The 17398-nt window shown below is 33.2% G+C and overlaps 2 protein-coding genes across 2 annotated transcripts; one reads left to right on the top strand and one right to left on the bottom strand.

Annotated features, from left to right (window-relative positions):
- The first annotated feature begins 1141 nt into the window (after window positions 1-1141).
- Window positions 1142-1904, top strand: LOC21402722. Its single transcript, XM_010107987.2, has one exon. The coding sequence runs from the start codon at window positions 1248-1250 to the stop codon at window positions 1770-1772; it is 525 nt and encodes a 174-aa protein (XP_010106289.1). The 5' UTR covers window positions 1142-1247; the 3' UTR covers window positions 1773-1904.
- A 4150-nt stretch (window positions 1905-6054) lies between these two features.
- LOC21402721 (LMBR1 domain-containing protein 2 homolog A) lies at window positions 6055-15440 on the bottom strand. Its single transcript, XM_010107986.2, has 14 exons — window positions 15030-15440; window positions 13663-13739; window positions 12833-12991; window positions 12524-12737; window positions 11392-11478; window positions 11170-11309; window positions 9382-9462; window positions 9229-9293; window positions 8911-9083; window positions 8629-8759; window positions 8443-8530; window positions 7470-7683; window positions 7263-7363; window positions 6055-6955 (listed from the first exon to the last, which is right to left on the bottom strand). Exons 1-14 carry the CDS (start codon window positions 15195-15197, stop codon window positions 6443-6445), a joined length of 2211 nt encoding a protein of 736 aa, XP_010106288.1. The 5' UTR covers window positions 15198-15440; the 3' UTR covers window positions 6055-6442.
- Between the last annotated feature and the right edge of the window lie 1958 nt (window positions 15441-17398).

Below are 17398 nucleotides of genomic sequence, written 5' to 3'. Positions count from 1 at the left end.
AAGAAACAGACAATAAAAAAAAAGACTCAATCACCATAGAAGGGTCATAATTAGATTAATAATAAGCTTTTGTACAAGTTGTAATACATTGCATGGATTTGATTATGAAGATATACATTTTATTCCATAAGGTTTAATATTATATTGCCATATTTTCTCACTATATATAATATTACTACATGATGCACTATTATAGTAACAAAATGACGTATAGTTGATTGTGACCATTTTTTCTTATTGTATGATACCATTTCTTTGTAATTTACGTGAAAACGGTGCTAACCAATGAAATGATGCATAACTTGGTTGCGAAAATTTTTAATTACATAGTTTCACTTAAAATAAAAGTTGACAAACTCATTTGCTTTATTAACTTATGAATAATGTGGTGATTCTAATTTATCGGCCAGTGAATTTAACATTTTTAAATGTGGAAAAATTTGTTGGTTTAGAGGGGAAAGAAAGATAGTTGTGGGGAAATTTGTTAAAAGGAATCTAATAAAATATAAATGTTTTATTTTATTTTATTTTTTATTAGAATACAAAACATTTTGATATTTCCCAATTTCTTAAAAGTTTTAAGGGTCAAGTTGTCACTATTAGATAGAATTATAACAAAACAAACCATTTGAATAAATAAATAAACAAATGAAACAAAAAAAAAATCTCCAGCGCTTTATAAAAATTAGCCATTGTAGAAATTCCATCTCCTCCCTCCCCCATCCACTCCTCACTCCATGAATTTGCTATCCCCTCAAATTCTTTTTCCATACTGACGAAAATGAAATTTGACAACATTCTACGACAAAAAAAATAAATAATAATAAGAAGAAAAAAATTTGGGTACATTTAGTGTACTGATAAATCAATTTTTTTAACCGTTAATTTAACTTATTTTTTAATTTGATGTGATTTTATATAAATCTAATAATTAAAAATTTTAATCTATTAATATGTTAACGTTGTCTCCAAAAATAATAATAACAGCTGCTGTGACCAAATAGAATTCAAAGGAGCCCGTGACGTTAGATTGATCCCACGGCCACGAGTACAAAAGAACCTTCGTGGAACCACGTTCCCTGGCCATGACCATATTATCTCTCTCTCTCTCCATGCCCATCTCCTATATATGCAAACTAAAGTCTCCTACTCTCCTTACATTCTATACAAACAATAAAGTTTCATTTTTTTTTTTCTCTGAAACAAAAAAGATTCATATACCAAAAAGAGATTGAATTTCGGCAAAAATGGGTTGGTCAGAATCACTCCAAGGATGCAAGAAACACCCGGCTCTCAATCGGTCACCGGGCGTCTGCTCTTCATGTCTCAGAGAAAGACTCTCTCAGCTCTCCGACGACTCCAACAAGAGAAAAACGACAACAATCCGCATCGGCAGCGCTTATTATAAGAATAGTGATAACGATAATTACTTCTTCTCTCCTTCTCATTCCTCCTCCGGCGACGGCGCGTCGCCGGCGCGTAGGCACCGCCGCCACGCGTCGGATGCGATTACTTTCCTCTTCAGCGGAGGCGGCGGCGGCGGCGGAGGGTTGAAGAAGAGCAGGTCGATTGCGGTGGTGCCGAGGAGTGCAAGTCATCGGTTTGGAGAGGTTGTGAAGAAGAGTATTAATAATATGAATATTAATTTTAATAGTAATGGGAAAAAGAAAGGTGGGTTTTGGTCAAAATTGATTAATGGAGCCACCGGGAAGAGGAAGAGCAACGAGGTTGTTGTGAAGTATTCCAAGCAGACTTTGGAATCTAGAGTTTGAAGGGTTTTTTTTTTTTTTTTTTTTTTTTGTTAATATGGTTTTCTTGGTCATTATATATCATTACTGTATATTTTGGTTGATTAGCAGAAACAATATGGAATTTTGAATGAAAAAGAATATTATATTTGCAAATTCTGGACCATTTTGGTTTTGCAAATTATGGGTGTGTAGGGAATTCTCTTCTTTACCCTTCTTGAACGGTCAGTCATTGTTGAATTTTGTGAGATATTTTTGTTCTTAGATTATAACTACGAGATTAATCCATTAACTCGGTCAAGGTGAAAAAGAAGGGAAAAAAGAGTTTTTTTTTTTTTTTTTTTTTTGAGAAGGGAAAAAAACGTCTAAGCCCTTGAAGCGAGGTTGAGTTGTGGTTGGATCACTATGCATTATATTTTGCTTTCAAGAGTTTGGAGTTGCTAATTTCCTACAAAATGTTACGTAATTGGTGGGAAATTAGGTACTTAGCTTGACTTGGAAAGAGTCGTGTGCCCCTTGGCCACGCAACACTTTTTCTTTTTTGATTTTAGTGTTGTTCACGTATGAATTTAGTTGTTGGGTTTTTGTCTAACAAAATGTTAAGAATATATATTGACTCGATTTATAATGCTATGTATATTGGAAAGAGATTCTCTATAATTTGACCAAGAAATGAATTATATTCAACGAAAAATTTGTCACATTTATGGTATACATTGAATGATGGTATTTTTTATTTCTTTGTACTTTTATTTTTTTGAGGAAATGATTTTTTATTTTCTTTTTATGGAGATTGGAGGGAATGATTGTACTTATGACATCAGAAATGGATAAGCAATAGCAGGCTAAAAGCCTGAAATAACTTTAGCGAAAGGAAAAAAATAAGGGATTTTTAATTATTATTGATTATTAAATCTGTATTAAAATTAATTAGATTGAAATATAATATAGATTTAATGGTTGTATTCTCTGTTGATCAATCGTTAACCTTCATGTCTATATTTAATTTTATTAAAAGTAAAATTAAATTGAAAAAATAATACTCATTTGACGACGGATAAACAAAGAATACTGATATTTCAAAAAAAAAAAAAACACAAGAGAAATTTCCAAAAAAATAAAGCTATGCCTTTTGGTTGTTTTGTACTCATATTTTTGAAGTCCTACTAATTGATTAGACTTTGCAGATGATTTTTTAATGATTCTCTAGATTAAACATTAATCTTCAAAGATTAAAGACTTTCACTACCTTTGAACTTTAAATGTTTGGCGAATTTTGTAAAGCGACTTTCTTATTCATTGCCCGAAAGTTGTTGTGATTGTGCCTTCTAATGTGCCCTTGTTTTAATTTATTGAAAATAAAGTGTGCCTAATCTTTTTGTCCTTACTTTTTGTTCTTTGTATACTCGTTTATTATGATTATGACAACCATTATTTATCGTAACTTACAAAATGGTCCAAATTAATCAAATAAAAAAAAAACATAATCCTTGTTGTTGTTGTTAGTGTCAGTGGCAGAATTTTGTTTTAAGGGGACATAAACTGAGAATATAAAACATATTATAGACACTAATAACATCAACACCTATTATTATTAATCAGTTAAAATTATGTGTGCGTTTGAAATTCGTTCTAAAATGATTTTATTTTTTGTATGAAAATGAAAATGAAAACGTTTTCATTTTTATTTTGAAATTATTTTTAAAAATGTATTTGATAGTTTTATTCTGAGATTGATTTTAGTTTAAAAAAAATTAAAATTATATTTGGTGTTTTAATTCTAAAAACATGTAATAATATTTAAAATTAAAATATATTAAATATATAATAATATTAAATATATTAAATATTTTTCACTTTAAATTCATCCTACTTTTCACTCCCCAGATTCAACCTTTTTACACATCTCTCTCTCTCTCTCTCTCTCTCTCTCTAAATCTGCAAAACAAAAACATTCCCTATCAAATCCTTCGCCATTACTGCAAACTCCCTTCTCTCTCTCCCTCTCTCTCACAAACTGGGGAGTCCAGGCTACTAACTACAATACAATGCCCACCACATTATCGTGGCTCCTGTCGTTTTTAGTCTTATTGTCCTTCGAATCCATTGTCGTTTCCCCTTCTCCTCGACGAAGGATCCTCCACCAGCCATACGTCCCCCTCGATTCCCTCCCTCCCTCGGAACCTCCATTGTCGCCTCCCAACCCTAACCCTAACCCCAAAAACGTTTACAGAAAAAATGAAAAGGAACGAAGGGAGGGCAGTCGGAGAAGAGAGAGAAGAACGAAGGGTGAAAATGAAAACGGATTTAAACCCTTTTTAAAAAAAAAAAAAAAAAAAAAAAAAAAAGCGAGTTTTTGGGAAAAATCCAAAAACGTTTTTGTTTTCCGTTTTGGCACGGATTTTTCCCAAACGTGTTTTCTTTTCTCGTTTCAATTTTTTTTTCAAAAAATGTGAAAAACGTTTTTAAAAATGAAAACAAACGGGCCTATGTTTTACACTAATCAGTTTATTGAGTTTTTTGATACATGAGTTAAAATTTTAAAGAGTTTAATTTTTTTAAAAATTTTGAAAAAAAGTGTTCATTACTTCAACAAGGGCAAATTAGACAAAACATATTATATAAAAATAATAATTGAGAGGGTTGCTTGAAAAAATGCTTTATTAGGGATACATTTGGGAAACGTAATTTTAAAGGGTAATTTAAATATTTATTGTGAGACTCACTTTTGATATATATATATATATATAATAAAAATTATATGAAAAAATATATTAGAAGGAATAAATTAAAAAAATAGTTTTAACTAGTGTAAATTAAAAAAAAATAATTCAAATAGATCACACCAAAAAATATAAGATCCAACATGAAAAGCTCAAAAGAACAATCAGGAAAAACCAAAAAGTAGGAAAAAAATATTTAAATTAGATTTAGTGGAGATATTATGAAATTTTTGTTGATGAATGGGGTATATTTGAAAAAAAAAAAAAAAAAAAAAAAAAACTTGAAAATCTATGACGTGAAAATTCAAAAACCAAAATTCAAGGAAGGGGCATAAGGTGAAAAAACTTGAAAATTATCTCCCTCCGCCTCTGGTTGGTGTTGTTTGTTTTAGTATTTTCGTTCTTGCTTTTGCTTTTGGCAATTTAGTTCTTAATTTTAGAAAATCGCAACAATTAACTCTAATTATTAACGAGTTAAAGTCTGGGTGAAAAATTTTTCAAAGCAATGTGCCGCTTGAACTTCTCGTACGCTTTTGACCTTTAAAATTTATTATTATAATTTGGAATTCAACCCCCAAATCAGCCATATATAATTTCTCAAAATTAACCCCGTTTAAAACAGGAGTTGATTGCTGCTCTCTTGGAAAGTTAAGAACTGACAAGACAAAGAAGTTAAAATGACGTTATCAGATATCGTTCATTTCACCGATTCGAATTTTTAGTTTTAAGTATCTACAGTAAAAAATTTTTAGAAAATATCACATTTAATTTTTTTCTGCTACAGTAAAAAGTTCTTAGAAAATATCACATCTCAACTCGAATTAAAAACTCGAATCTGCGAAGTAAACAAGGATCATGAAAGATTCATGGGTGTACACAAGTGTTAAAAAACAAAAGCCAAGTATCATCCATATTGACAAAACATCGGTCTAATATAATAATAGCCAATATCAAGTATGAACTAAATTCACTCTTGAATTTATTAGATAGGTTTATTCGTCTTCTTTCCCAAGCAAGAACAAAAAAGAAAAAGCAAAAAGGTTTCTGATGGCTTTAACAAATAAAAACAGCTCCTCAGCGAGTTTAAAATTGGGTGCGAAAAATCTAGATAGACATCGTGTCAAAAAGTTCAAATGAGTTAAAAATGGCCTCAAAAAATTTTCAAGTGCTACAAAAGTTCAGATTGATTTTCTTAAATCAATTAAAAGGAGCACTTTTTGGTAGGGTGTGAAAATAGAACATAGTTTTTAACTACTGTAGGATACAGTTGTTAATTCTTAAATTTGCATCAAGTTACTGTATCAAAAAAAAGCTTTATCAAGTACGTTAAAATATCATGAAGCCGTGTGTGATTTATCAAGTCCCCTAACAGTTATGTTTTCGTACGCTACGTCGCTGACAAAGAATTTTCCAAAGAATTCTCAAAATAAACCTTCTGGTGGTAATTCAAAACAACGTTGTTCTGAAAAATGGCAAGAATATTAGTTTGTTCAATCGAAGATCAAATACCACATTTTGTTTTTTTTTAAAGAGAAAACTCAAATTGCTTAACTATAAATTCAAGACGAAGTGACATGGTTTTGGTGTAATTCAAATTAAATCGCATGTACTTAGAATACAGGATAAATGCATCTGTGATCAAATGTTACAAGTTCTAAAGATACGCAGCGGGGGAAGTAAAGCACCAAAACATACTGGTTTAAGGATAAAAATCAAATTACAAAATTCCCCAATTCGAATCATCCCTCTATATTCTTTTCCTTATATTATACATCAGACGTATTTCTACTTCGGTCAATATTGTCTCTCTAACTAGCTGCTGGCAAACGTGCGTGGTTTTCGACCTTCTCCCGGGACCTAATAACGTGGTATGGTATCAGTCGTCACTCCAGACCTGTACATTTTTTTGGGGTTCAAATTCAGATTTCTGTTGGTGATAAAATCATTTCCTCTTTATTGAAATGTTGAATATCATCCAGAAGAGCCAGAATTCTTAATCTCCATCCCACTTTCATCCTCATCGCTGTAACTCTCATGATCTGCAGACGGCCGTTTCAATCTCTGGAATATCTCATCCAGCGACTCGGAAGAGGAAACACGGGAGATGAGTTTAGTCTCCTGAATTTGGCGCAAGGGGAGAAACTTTTTGTTCCCCAAATTTGCCTTGAAACTTTGAAAACCGGATTTCATAGATGCAAACTTCGAGGCCAAACCAGAAGATGGCCCTACCGCTGGATTACTAGGCTGAGACTCGCCTGCATCAAGCAGTGAGACCTTGGCAGAAGCAATACTCTGCTCCACCGGCTTCTTTGTATTAATTGATGCTTGTTTGCTTTGTTCTTTAATGGCTGCGTACTTGTTGCTAATGGCTTCTCTGTGAGAGCCGTATTTACGAGTTTCATCTTTTGATGATTTAGAAGGACTTCCTTTTACCCCATCATTGATAAGAGTAGTTGTTGCCTTCATTTCAACAGCAGTCCTACCCTGAACATTTCATCTCAAGTTAAAAAGCAAACTACTGTAGAATGACACATTTTTTACAAACAGAAACTGTTAGTTTACCAATCCATCCCAAAAGCTTAAGCTATTAGGAGGTGAGCCAACAATAGTTTTATACTTTAACAGGAACTGTTAATATTTTATGGATCATCGTTGTTAATATTTTATAGATCATCGTTCAGATATTATGTCATATGTCCAGAAAAATGACATATTAGAGTGGCATGAGACACATAATAGAGATATCTAAACCAACTACTGTAAATAAGTTACACATGAGTAATTTACATACCGTGCCATTGCTGCCAGACTCGATATCTGTGTTGTTGAAATTCCTTGCCAATGGAATAACATGCTCACCAACTTTGCTGCCTTGTTCAAGCCAAGATCTTTCTGAGAAAATATAAGATAACACCACATTTATTTTTTCATAGGGGTCCAAGCCATGTGGAATGGCAGTTTATGGATATTAAAGGAACTAAGATATGATATCACATACCTTTTTGTAGGATAATTAATCCAGAAGGGTCAAAACCATCCATATCATCTACCTCCGTTTGGAATCTGAATCTCTTCAAGCTTCCAAAAAAGTTAACTACACGGTCAAAGAAATTGCTAGCAACCAACAGCGTGTATATAACCATAATAAGTGGATATATTCTGTTAAACCCGCTCCCAAAGAAGGGGACAGCTTGATCAATATTCCCCATTCGCTGCAGTCAATTTCACAATCAATGATATAGTAGTCAATTATAAATGGGGGAGGGAAATTAATTCAAAACTAACGGTTATAGTAGTCAAGTGACTCTAGAACAGTGAAATAAATATTTACAGGCATAAGGCTTTGATTGGGAAAGGATATTGGGGGAATCCAACAGGTTGCTGACTTGAAATTCACAAGAGAAGTAGGACGTTTCTTTAACCCTTTTGCTTCTAAATGAAAAAACTATCTCACCATAAATAGGAAGAAATCTGAACACTTTCGAGTCATTAGGGGAAAAAAAAAAGTTTGTACTCCAACCGATGAAAATCAAATAACACTTGCCTGAAGACCATTTTCATAAATCAATACGTGAACCTTCAAAGTTCAAAGGCTTGTGTTGATTGAAAAAAAAAAAAAAATACACACATATATATAGATATATATGCTTATAGATATAAGAGAGTTGCAATGATTTCTTCTGCTGAACTACAGCCATGACCAACAACATTCAATTCTTCATTTCTATAGTTAACTTTTCTAGTTTTACCACGAAGGTTTCACGTACATGAAGAGGACATGCTGAAAAGGAAAAACAAGGGAACAAATTCTGCCTCTTCTCTGACAAAAGGACATTATAACTAAATTCATAACAACATCCAACACTTCAAGTATCTTATATTTCCTCAGCGCGACCCAAAAAAAAAGGTACAACCAGGTCAGTTTCTGGAATGCAAAGAAAAGTATATGAAAAAGAATTGAGGAAGATTACCTTCTCAAATATAGTTTTTCTAATTGTATCAAGACGAATGAGATTGAGAAAGTTGTATGAAATTGGAGGAGCATACCGAGCAACCATACTGGTGCAAAGAAAAAAATGAAATTCAAGCACTGTTTGATGAAAGACAAGTTATACAATCTTCAACTCATTACAATAGAGTTATGAGCAAAAACTTACGAGCATATCATGAGCAAGTTGACTGAGCTTGTTTGCCTTGGTGTTAGTGAGTAGAACATCAACATCCCAATTTTGAACAAGGAATAGTATGTGCAGATGCACATGTACATCAGAGGAACAAAAGCAAATATCTGAGGAAAAGCAGAACGAATCAATTCAAATCGTGTGGGGTAAATCGAAGAAACAGAAGTAACAACCATTAACAGACATTTACAGCAGAACTATTCAGATCATATTAGGAGGAAAAAAGCTATTAAATGTGTCGCAGTAACTATAACGCACCTGTACAAGAACTTCTTGCCCTTTAACAGAATTTATGAGGATTGAAAAAAGAGATAAATCTAATCTTGGAAGTAGGGTTGCCTCTGCTAAAAGAATGGCAGCTGACATGATACCAAGAATGATAGCCAAAACTTTTTGAACTTGCTTGTTTAGTATGCAGCGCCAAAGAAATTCTGCAAAACAAAACTAACTTTTAGAAAGTGTCAGATAATTCATTGTTCATAAGATCGAGCTACTAAATAAAATTGTGTAATCAAAACAAAAGTAAGAAGTCACAAAGTTAGGACCCAGGAAAACATCGATTATCTGATTACTTACCCAAGGAATCAATAAAAGAGCCCAATTTTCCAGTCCGAGTAGGTCTTAAGCTTGAAACATATTTCCTGAACACAGATATATGCACCATTTTAGATCAAGGAAAAACAACATATGGAAACTAGAAAAAGAACAGGGATGTATATTAGAGCACACCATCCAGTCGAACTACGTCGTTCATAGTTTTTTATAGTGTCTTCCAGTTCAAGGGCCTCCATGACATAAGTCATATACTCGCTGCAAAAAAGATAGAAATAATGAAGCTAACAACCACAAGTACAGAGTCAGTTGAAGAATTCTTTTTTCCTTGTGAGGGTAACATGAAATCTGAAAATAGCACAGACAGTATGACATTGACAAATCATACTAAGAAAGATACCAGCCACGCTCTGCAATTATCATTACAAATTAACAAGAAGGTGCACCAATACAAACTTGTCAACCAAGAACAATTAAGCTGACATTGTTCGAAAAGGCATGCCTCAGTTTCTGAACAGAGGCCAAAGCCCCCATATTGTGCAACTAATGCTATATTAGGTAGAGCGGAAAAGTGGAAGGAAGAAATTATAGGAAAAACAAAGGCTTTGATCAACTCAGGAGCACACTTTCAGGCATGTTTCCACCTTGAGGGATGACACCTAGGCCCAAAACAACTCAAAAATTCTCCTAAAAGCATTTGCGCCTTGAGCTGTGAGCCTAAGCCCAGTAAAGACCAAAAATTCATTTATAAAAGCCAATTCTTCGGCTTTTAAAGTCTAAGACCCCTGCTGTCAACTCTAGATGAACTAAGATTATGCTTTGACTCTATACCTCGTTTTCTTAAAAGACCATGTTTGTTTTTCCCTCTAGATGAACTAAGGTTATGTCTTAATTGTTTGTGACATATTTATGAACTTTCTATATGTTTTATAATTTTTAAAGTTTTTAAATTAATCCGATGGGACACCTTGCATCAATTAGGAAAAACGCTTCAGTTCCTAAAATAGCCATGTTACATCTTGCTTACCCCTTTTTCTTCTTTAACCTGATATGTAACAAATTAAGTCTAGAACCCAATTTCTAAAAAAATTCAGTACAGCGAGAACAATAGCAATACTATTATTATGACATTAGTACATAATGAAACTATGAAAACAATATGAGGAAGACACTTAGATATGGAATTTCCAAGACAGCTATGATGTGCATATTTAGATTTCTATTCGCAATTAGCTTTTGACTATCAAACAGTATGAACAATACATTTTGTTTCCCTTTTAATTGAGTTATAAATGGGTAGAGTTGTTGCGGTAATTCCTATAAGAAATAACTCCATCAGAAGTATTGTTTTGTTGAATAATAATAATAATAATAAAATGATGATGATGATGATAAAATAATTATGGTTATGTACATTCTGCCAAAGGCAGGTCAAGGGCTTCCCCTACCAAGAAAATTGATGGAAAGAGGGGATGTTTTGCATGCAGACTTTTGGATGAGAACTAAAGAGGTAAACCAAACAACGTGGAGTCATAATTTTCCCAAGAATGATAGAAAAAAATTGGAAGGCACTATAAAACCTAAACAGATGTTCTTATATTCCAGACTACTTTCACAGAAGGTATCTCAGTAAAGATGATAAGGAGATGTATACATTTTAGGGTTAAATATCAACGTAGAAGGGGAAAGAAAATGCAAGAGAATTACAATTCAATTTGGAGTTAAACTGCCTTTTATGTTGGCATAGTTTTAGGCTTTCAGCTAACGACTGCCTTTTATGTTTTCACTTTGGAGTTGAACTGTTTTGTAGTGAGGAATTTTTGTTTGTTCGCAGCTATCTTAATTTCAGATTTTTGGATGCGTTAATTAAACAAAACATTTTGATTATAGAAAAAAATTCCAATTCAATAAAAGAAATGCATTGTGCATCCACACTGTAGAAGTTCAATTAAAAAATCAGCTAACCTTTTGTAACGATAATACTCTTCTCGAGCTCCACGAAGATGACGCCTCAGTGTTGCCATCGATTTCTCATCAGTGTCATAGTCCATATCATTTTCTCCGAGTCGGCCACCTTGTGGTTTGAAGGAAGGGTCTTCCCTGAACTGGGAAGGATCATATTCAACATGTTTTAAAGAAAACCTTAATGGAACTATGAAACAAAACTAAACAAAACTGAATAAATACCATTTGAGTTAACATGTTATCAATAACATCCATGTAGGGCCTCAAAGGATCACGCTTTGACATTTGATTGGATGTTGCTTGAGCGACCTATTGAAGAACCATCATAAAGATTTAAGGAAATGGATACTACAGAAATTATATTATATAATATGTCATGAAACGGCACTAACAATTTTATCCTTCGTATATAAAGAAGAACATATCAAGTTATCAATAATTGTTTAGTTCCTCTGACTGAACTTTTTCGCAAAAGAATATAATAATTTGGTAAATTTTATCAGAGAACGGGTACAGCACTCTGAACATGAGAGGGCTGTAGATATCTCACGCAGATTGTATCTTTTCCATGGCTATATAAGCAATCTATATTCACTATATACAACAACTAAAGAAATACATACAAAATGCTCCTGTTAGGATCCTAGCTCAGAAAATCAGCCAAACACCAATACCACACTCACACACACCAGAAACCTCAAGAAAATGAGAATAATTTGAGGGAATTTTATTAATCTAATCAGCCAAGAACACTAAATTACACTGAAACGTAAGGGATAGAACGGAGAATTCGAGTACTCCGGGAACTCCTAATTTAGTGGTATTCGAGAGACCACCGCTCTCCTTAATCTCAGTTTCTCAAAACTCTCCAAATCACAACATACCTCTAGTGAGCTACTGAGCCCTTTATTTATACTAATTCCTACTAACTATACCAGCCCACTAACCAAACAAGTTCCCAAGTCATTAACGGATCCCAACAGCTCCACATTTCAAAACTTAAATTTCATATGACCTCTCAGTTGACCAAAACATACTGCATTGCTCCCACTCCAAACGGACTTTTAAGTAAATGGGTATATGTACGGAAATAAGAAGACGGGAAAGCTGAAGACCTTACATCAAAGATCAACAAGCAGAAAAATAACACAATCAAAACCGCTCAGGAAACTTTACTGTAGCGTTGTGCATATATCTTACATGCTAATTATGGAAATAGAGATCACGATTCACGAAGAATCCGCACGCAGAACTTACATATTAACTTCACAAAGAAATGATGGGGGAAGGGAGGAAAAAAGAAGCAAACTGGAAAGGAAAGAACTTTTTGTAAATGATGGGGGAGAAAGAATACCACTATAGCATTTGAAAGTTCTTGATGGGCATCATCAAGCTTCACGGCCATTTTAGCAATTTTATGGGAAAGAACTTTCTGTCGAGTGGTCCAATCTGCATTTCTCCAAATGCTCTTGGGAATTTCACTCAAACTAAAGCCAAGAAGAAAAGCACCAGTGACAAGTCCAAAAGTATTTGAGCAGGCCATGGCAAAACCCAGAACACTTCCACTCCTGTTTATACACGTTAAGAAACATAAAGAAATGAGAAGAAAAACTCAATTAGCAAAGAAGCTGGCACATGAACATTAGAAAGGTGAGCTACAAACCAAGTCTTGTGCATCATAATTAGGAGAATAAGTCCAAAAAGGCCAATTGATCCGACAATTAGATAGAACACTAGATTAACATGTACACTAGTTTTCAATCTCTCTGTTACAGTGAAGTCTCCAGCATCCTCAAAACCCTGAATAAGGGGGACCACAGCCCTGCTTAGAAAAAAAGATTCAAATGTAAGAGAAAATGTGCACAATAAGCTGTTAGGTAAATTAAAACGTCTAGAAAGTAGAAACAATCATTTTCACCCACAAAAATAAGAGAATTCTTTCTATTCTCTGCCAAAAAAGAGAGTTCCTATTTTTTTTTTTTTTCCTTTTGGGATACATTGCTAGCTTCTCCCGGGATTCGAGCCTGGGATCTCTCCCTTAAACCCACCCCACCCTTACCAACTGGGCTAGCCCAGTTGGCAAAAGAGAGTTCCTATTATTAATTTAATGTCATCTTTTTGTTCTCGTAATTGAGAAAGTAAATATTAAACATTATGCCTTTTCATTTTCACAAATAATCTCTGCCTCAGCTGTTTTAATAATGATCTGAAAAAAGAATATAAATGCATTTTTTACAAGCCTGCTTAAACTACTGGCTTCAAAAAACTTAAGATATAATCTGTTATAGATTATTTAGAGAGAGAGAGAGATTGTTAGGCCACTGCATCCCAGAAAACATGAGCCTATGGACCGAATAATATGTATGATACAATAACCATATATGATCTGAACTTGTGAGAAAAAATTGATTAAGTTCTCAATAGTTTGGCATCTTGTGTTCGTAAATGGATAATGAGGGGGATAAAAGAAGTCCAAGTTCGCACTAGGCGTACCAAGTTAGTAAAAATGTACTCCAATACGACCAGCTCCAAAAGAAAGAGATGCCTCCATTCCACATCCCATGTGTCGTCTGTAAATGCAAATATGTAATAAAAGAATAAGCTATACAACTCAAAGTAAAGGAACCATAGGAAACACATGCCTAAATGAATCACTGCTTCTCTCTAAACATATGCTTCAAAATAAAAAAATTTCTTCAAATGCACTTCAGAAGAATTGAAAACAACACACTTCCAGGGAACAGTGAGGAGAAAATACACTAATACCAACTCAGGCCAACTAAAAAGGTGAAGAAATAAGTTTCTCACTATGATAATTGATAAGCAACAAACGAAATGTTACGGCCATAGAACGGTATTGATATGCCTAAATGGCTAAATCAACTTGATTTAAGTATGCAGAAGCAATAATGCTCAATTGCATGTTAAGACCCCCAATATAACCATTTTCTTTAGTTTGAATTTGAGAATTTCATACTAGTATGACATGTTAAATATGAGGATGCCAAAGGGTAAAGAAAGAATTGCTGGCACTAACTTTCTCTATATAGTGAGTCACAATGTTAATGAAAAAACAACATACGAATTTCATAAGACTAGCGAAATGATTCTTGTCAAAAATTTTGCAGAAAAGTGAAACTCACAAACATCTGCTTCCATTTCTCTCAGAAAAATGTTAACGCTACTCAATCTTGCCATAAAATTTGGAGTCTGTACGTGAAGAAAAAACTCCCTAATATCAATTCGATGCTACCATCAGATCAACACGCAAAATCCCAATCTCTAATATATCACAAGAAAAACCCTAAATTCAGCTTGAACTAGAGCAGCGCAATGAATTGTAGCTCATGATCGCCACCAAAAAAAAAAAAAAAAAAAGCAATCAGAAAAAAAATTAAACAAACCTTTGCAACTACAAACTCACAAACATCTGCTTCCATTTCTCTCAGAAAAATGTTAACGCTACTCAATCTTGCCATAAAATTTGGAGTCTGTACGTGAAGAAAAAACTCCCTAATATCAATTCGATGCTACCATCAGATCAACACGCAAAATCCCAATCTCTAATATATCACAAGAAAAACCCTAAATTCAGCTTGAACTAGAGCAGCGCAATGAATTGTAGCTCATGATCGCCACCAAAAAAAAAAAAAAAAAAACCGCAATCAGTAAATCAATTAAACAACCATTTGCAACTACGAAAATCAATTCCCATCACCGAAAATTACCCAAACACGCGAGATCCATAATCATCCAAAACCTAATTGATTTGGTAAGGAGGAACTTAATTCCGGATTCGCTATAGGAAATGCCGACCTAATTGTACAAAAAAAAAAAAACGTAAGAAATTGAAGGCGTACCGTCCAGATATCGGCAGGGACGAGGATGATGATGGAGAGGGAGCAGAACCAGGTGTATCCGACGGTGAGGAAGACGTAGCGAGGAACCTCAGGTCCGGCAAAGTACCTGAGAGTCAAAATCACCATTCCCACCGTCAACGGCAGCGAGATCAGGTAGAACACCCACATCTCTCTCTCTATCTCTCTCCCCTCTCTCCTCTCTCTTGCTTTCTCTCTCTAAAGGGGATCGTCGAAGGAGGTGATCGCGGCGAAATTCAGGAGCGCGACGCCACCACCAGCCGCAGTCACTTTCGGTTGAGGCTGCGTGTCATGCGGCCGCGCCTTTTTCAGGCGATTGGCGTACGTTGCGGTTCTATTTCTTTCCTACTGTCCTAATGGGCTCCCCTCCCCTGTCCCTCACCAAATTCTAACTTTTTTCCGAACACGTTTATACAAATGATCAACCTAAAGTCCCTTTCTTTATTTATTATTATTATAATATTATATTTTTAGGTTTTAGATTTCTTGCTGCTATGTTTGTCAGTTGTCACAGATGTATTAACAACTATTAATTATGTGTTTTTTATATTAATTTTGTAACATATTCTACATGTATTATCGTATATAAAGAATTTAGTGTTTATTAAATAATAAGAAATTTATAATTATTTAAAGATTTTTAAATTTATTTTAAAAAAGAATATGTGTATAGATAATAATAGACAAAAAAATAAGGATACATTTAAAAAAAATTATTTTAATTAACCAAAAAAAAAAAAGGAACACATGCAAAAAAAATACTCTCATAAGAATAAAGTGAGAAACGATATATTTTAAAAAAAAACACACAAAAAATTAAAAGATAAAAAATTCAAAAAATTTAATCTACACGTACACACTTAAAAGAGCCAAAGAGTTGGCTTCTATGATCATTTCTAATGCAAATGTTAATGTCAAATGTATATATTTAGCATCAAAAGTGTTATATTATATGTTATTTTTATTTTTACTCCAATGCATAACGTTATTTAAAATGTTAGATCTACTTCTTTCCATAATTATAAGCTTTAAAAGTTGTAAAAGTAAAATTTTATTTTAAAATAATTAAAAAAATAAAAGTTGTAATGATTACACGAAAAAGTAAGGGCTTGTTCTTTTGAGTGAAAAACTAAAAAAAATACAACTCGAGTTACAACTTTATTCGAGTTCATGTTCTTTTAAGTTTGAACTCAAATTTGAACTCAAGTTCGAACTCGAGTTCAAATTCGAGTTTGGGACTAAAACTCGAGTTCAAGTTTCCCCTTTAACCCGAGTTCAGAAACTCAAATTCAAATTAATGAACAGTATTTTTTTTATTCTTAAAAATGCTATAATTTTTTCGTTTTAATTCTGATTGAGATGATTTTTTTTCTATGTGTTGACAACGAAAAGACGAATAAAACCCCACCCATATACCATATTAAAATTTTCTATCAGTATTGAGTTTTTATTAAAATATTATCTAAATACAAATTCAAGTTTTGACTCACTCAAACACAAACTCAAAAAGATTCTTATCTCAAATCATAACTCAAATGTACACAACCAAATACAAACTCAAGTTATAACTTCAACTCAAATTATAACTCAAGAATTATACTCAAGTTAAACTCTAAAAGAACAAACCCTAAATATTTCAACCCATAATAATCAAATGCTAAATTTTTCATATGTTATATTTTGTGGGAAATTTACCACAAAGTATAACATATGGAAAATTTAGCACAGTAAATAGTATTACATTAGAGAGTGTTTTTTGCACTCAAATGCTAAATTTATAATTTAGCACGTCAATTATAGTATTGCATTAGAGATGCTCTAAGGAGGCTATGTGTTGGCTTTTATGGCGGCCACATATTAGCCTCCTCTTTCTTTCTTTTTTTAATTTTCTCTATTTTTCATTCTCTTTTTTCATTTTTAAACTTTTTATCTATCTAATAATACATAAAAGAGCGAAAGCTCCTTTCTATAGAGCTACCACGTGGCAGCTCCTCCACTTACTTTTTTTTTTAAAAACTTTTTTATGTTTATTTTTTATGAATTTTTTTATATTTTAATTTTTTATGTATGTCCCACACTTTACTCCTATGTAGGGCTGACAATCCGGGTAGAGACACGACGACACGACTCGAAACCCGCACAAAATTAGTGGCTCTGGGTTTACTATAAATGAGTTTGAATCATAATCGGGTTGATACAATTAATAAATGGGTTGAGTTAGGGTTGACCTCCTAACACGAACTGACACGAATTGACACGATTAACTATATGCGTCATATGCAATCTAATGACATGTGATACAATATGAAAGTTTATATGACATATTAAATAAAAATAATGTGAATTTTAAT

The sequence above is a fragment of the Morus notabilis genome, unplaced genomic scaffold, assembly GCF_000414095.1.
Source record: "Morus notabilis unplaced genomic scaffold, ASM41409v2 Scaffold62, whole genome shotgun sequence".
NCBI classification, from domain to species: Eukaryota; Viridiplantae; Streptophyta; class Magnoliopsida; order Rosales; family Moraceae; genus Morus; species Morus notabilis.
This window is presented reverse-complemented; position numbering and strand designations above follow the sequence as displayed.

Bases quoted from the DNA above. Each gene is read 5' to 3' on its own strand.
- LOC21402722 (XM_010107987.2), top strand. From the start codon at position 1,248: ATGGGTTGGTCAGAATCACTCCAAGGATGCAAGAAACACCCGGCTCTC.
- LOC21402721 (XM_010107986.2), bottom strand. From the start codon at position 15,197: ATGTGGGTGTTCTACCTGATCTCGCTGCCGTTGACGGTGGGAATGGTG. The intron at 12,738-12,832 runs GTTTGTAGCTCA...GTGTATAAACAG, and splicing joins ATTATGATGCACAAGACTTG to GAGTGGAAGTGTTCTGGGTT. The intron at 9,294-9,381 runs GTGTGCTCTAAT...ATCTGTGTTCAG, and splicing joins CGACGTAGTTCGACTGGATG to GAAATATGTTTCAAGCTTAA.